At 44.6% G+C, this 3,899-nt stretch overlaps 1 protein-coding gene across 1 annotated transcript in view; it reads left to right on the top strand.

The window, feature by feature from the left end:
- The window catches only part of DYDC1 (DPY30 domain containing 1), a 31,647-nt gene extending 29,231 nt beyond the window's left edge, over positions 1-2,416 (top strand). Inside the window, exons 4-5 of the mRNA XM_012663220.1 lie at positions 44-148; positions 2,387-2,416. Coding sequence (XP_012518674.1) covers positions 44-148; positions 2,387-2,416 — 135 coding nt within the window. The remainder of the gene's footprint in view (positions 1-43; positions 149-2,386) is intronic.
- The last annotated feature ends 1,483 nt before the right edge of the window (positions 2,417-3,899 follow it).

Here is a 3,899-nt window from a genome sequence, read left to right on the forward strand (position 1 = left end):
AAAAAAAAAAAAAAAAAAGTGAAAATGGATTTTATGATTGTAGGAGGCAACACAAGACTCAGGCAAAACACTGGCTGAAATCAGTGATCGATACGGAGCACCTAACTTGAGCAGAGTGGAAGAACTTGATGAGCCAATTTTATCTGATGTAAGTATCAAAATGTTTTGTAAAAATCAGATTTTTTTAAAAACTTAGGTAAAGCCTAGGGAATATGAGTCCAAGGTTGGTCGACAAATGGGCCTCTTGCTTCACAGACTGAAAACCAGTTCCCTGGTTGCTGACCATATTCCTAACTGGCATTCTGCCTTTTTGTGAAGTGTGTCACCGGCATATCTATATCTATAATTTAGACTCTGAAAATTGCAAAACTTCCCCAAAATGTGTTTTTAAAATCATGTGTGAAATGTATAATCTTTAAATTTGGGGGGGTTACCATTTTATTTCTCAGTAGAAAACCCTAGAACCAAATAAATATCCTAATGACAGTGCATGCTTTAATAGTATATAAGTACATTTGTTTACTTAAAAAACATATCATGTCTTCTGTGTGCCAGGCACTGTGCCAGATGCTGTTGTGAATAAGACAGTCTTATACTTTGTGGAGTTTACTGTCTGGGGGCGGGGAACAGACAATTAGACAAGCATTTAATAGTCATTGTTAGAGTGACCAGGTAATTTATTGTCTAAACTGGTATGTTTTTGAGGAGGGAAGGAGGTTATTAATAATTGAGCCATACCAGCAGGTGTAAACCAGGACTGTCGTGGCAGGAGGGGAGAGTGGGTGACTTCAGTCAGTGTGCACTAACAAAGCGAGACAGCTGGCACAGTCAAGGAAGCTTGGTCAGGGAAGGCTTCCCAGAGAAAGTCAAGGATTTGTTACCGAGTGGTGGCATGGGAGGCTGAGGATGGTGTTCCGGGCAGAGAGCAGAGAGGAGGGGGTCTGGAGGGAGTGAGGCAGGAAGGGTTGTGGGATGAGGCTGGGAGAAAGCAGGGACCAGACCAAGCAAGGACTTGTAATTCCTGCTCAGGAGCTTAGATTTTATCCTAAAGACGGTGGAGGCTGATATGTTGAGAACTGCATGTTAGAAAGACCATCTGGGTAAGGCAAAGACAGTGGAGAAGTTGGTTTGAGACCAGTTAGGAGGCTATAGTAGTAATCTAGAGAAACAAGACATCGATAGCCTACAGCCAATGGTGTTTTCAAGAGCAGTTCAGAACATGGAGCTGGATGGACTTGGGGCTAGTCTGTTGTGAATACATTTTTAGTAAATGTCTGCTATGATGTGTCACTGTGCAAAATCACTGAGGACGTGGGCCAGTGGGGCAGGTGCTCTGAGGGACAGAGAAGGGAGACCTGATCTAGTCTGGATGAATCTTCTTGAGGAAGTGAAGCTCAAGATTAGCCTGAGATGAGCCCAGAGGAGGGAGAGAGCAAGATGCTTTCAAGGGACTGAAATAGTCGAGGATTGTGGCTGGGTTGCATGGAGCTAGGAGAAATGTGTGATTTATGGCTGGAGAGGTGGAGAAAGGCCAGGTCATGCTGGGTTCCATGTGTTGCTAGGGATTTTGGACTTAAGTGCCTTGGGAGTTATTGAATGGATTTAAGGATTTGATCTGTGTTTTTATAAGGTGTAGATAGATTTGGAGAGAGGCAGGAATGGAAAAGGGAAACCACTTAGGAGGTTGTTGCAGTCATCTGGTTGCAAGACGACCAGGGTTAGACAGCAGAGACAGAGAGAACTGAATGGATTTGAGATTGGTTCGCAGGATAAGGGAGAGAGGGGGTCAAGAGAAAGCCTAAATTTCTTCCCTGGGCAAATGAGCTAGGAGTGTTACCATGTGGTAAGTTGATGAATATAAGAAGAGGAAGTAGGTTTTTTGAAAACAATGGCTTCAGTTGCAGAGATGTTGCCTTTCAGGCGGCTCTGAGATATGCAGGTGAAAATGAGCAAGACCAGTTGATGTATGCTATGGGTCTAGAGGACAGGAAAGGGGCCCAGGCAGAAGATATAAATTCAACAGTCATGGCCATATGTGCTAGGTGACAAAAGGGGAATGAGTCAATACCTAGGAGAGTGTGCAGTGTGTGCAGGCCTGGGGACTCAGGGAGAAACCATTAGAAATCCCAACATTTAAGGGGTGGAAGAGAACTTAACAAGAATGAGATAGCATAGCAAGAGAAATAGAAGAAGGGATGGAATAATAACTACCTCGAGAGCATAATTTATGATCATATTCTATTTGAATATTATTTGAAATTATCTGAAACTCTCGGCTTCATTCCCGTAGTCACATAGAAATTACCTAAACTCTGTTTTCTTTGGCTTGTACCTTTTCGCAGTTCTAATTGTATTAAAGCAAATTTACTTTTTATTTTGCTTTTAGGTTGCATTAAACATTGACCAAGATTTGTAGGAACAACCATCCTAAGTGCAATAAATGTTTATGCTTGTTTCAAGTTTCAAATCATGAGGTCCACAGTTTGTATGTTTTTCCTCCAAACTTGAACTCTAGTTCTTTTTTTCCTCTGAAATCACCTTTACAAATGGGCTTCAAGGGTAGCCTTAATATATGTTGTTTTGGATCCCCTACTGCAACTGGTTATGTGTATGATTCCACTGGGAAAACGGGATAGTTTGCTGAAGCAACCAAAAGGGGCAAAGGGGAGACAAACTGACGTAGCATGTGCATCTGCGCGTGAGCAAGGCAGCCCGAGAGGCAAGTAGCTGTGTGCGAACCAGGCCGCCACTGCGCAGGGAGTATTCAGGAGTATTCAGCATGCTCTAGGTATGGTGTCTCTTCCTGGGAGTGAACTGCAGAGCTTCCCCCAGTTTGCTGGGAGGGGATGCTTCGTAGAACCACTTAATCTACGCTTAGGTGATGGAGCTGGAATGGGGAAGGAGCACTTCACCACTCTCCAGCTTAGTTGATTCGTCCACACCCAGGAACAGATGTGGGGGCTTCCCCTTCCTCACTCTCTGCCCAGCTGGGTGTCCAGGGTCCCCTCTTCCTCTTTGGGGTCTACGGAGTCCAGGCATGTTGTAGGAAGTTTCCACACAGAGTGAATCGAATGGGACCAAACAAAGTTTTGGGGGGTGAAGAAGCAGGGTGTCTTTCGGAACAATGAGTGAGCTCAAATCCTGGGGCAACTGTGGAAGGGAAGATCTCACTGCATACAGGCCACACACTCTTGGTCCCTTTGAAGTTTTAGATTTATCCTTGGATTTGTGGGAGAACCTTACTTCCTTTACAAAATTCTTCCAAATCTAAGTCTATGGTATGTGTCCTTTCTGTTCTTAAAGGCCCATGTATGAAAGCACAAATGCCACAAACAGACTCCTCTCTTTTTAGGTTTTATTTTTGTTTATAATATACTTTTCCCGAGGCAATGAGAACAGAATAGCCCAGTTGCTTAAATGGTGCTATGGTTGAATGTGTCCCCCAGAGTTCATGTGTTGGAAACTTAATCCCCAGTGCAGCAGTGTTGAGAGTGGGACCTTAAAGAGGCGATTAGGTCATGAGGGTGCTGCTCACATGAGTGGATTAAGTGGGTTAGTTAGCGTGAGAGTGGGCTTGTCATGAAGGCAAGTTTGGCCCCCTCTTGCTCTCTCGCTCTTCCACCTTCCGCCATGGGATGATGCCACAAGAAGCCTCTCACCAGATGCGGCCCCTCGACCTTGGACTTCCTAGCCTCTAGAACTGTAAGAAATAAATTTCTTTTCTTTATACATCACCGAGTCTGTGGTATTCCGTAATAGCAAGGCAAAATGGAGGGACACCTGGCCAGCTGGTGTGTGGTGGGGTGTAAAGGAGAAGCTCAGAGCTTCTTCTGGTTGCTCTCACGGACCCAGAGAGTGGGAGAGCAGGAGGCCGCCTGTTTTGGGGACACTAGAACTGA

This window comes from Propithecus coquereli, unplaced genomic scaffold (assembly GCF_000956105.1).
Source record: "Propithecus coquereli isolate 6110/MARCELLA unplaced genomic scaffold, Pcoq_1.0 Scaffold80, whole genome shotgun sequence".
Lineage (NCBI taxonomy): Eukaryota > Metazoa > Chordata > Mammalia > Primates > Indriidae > Propithecus > Propithecus coquereli.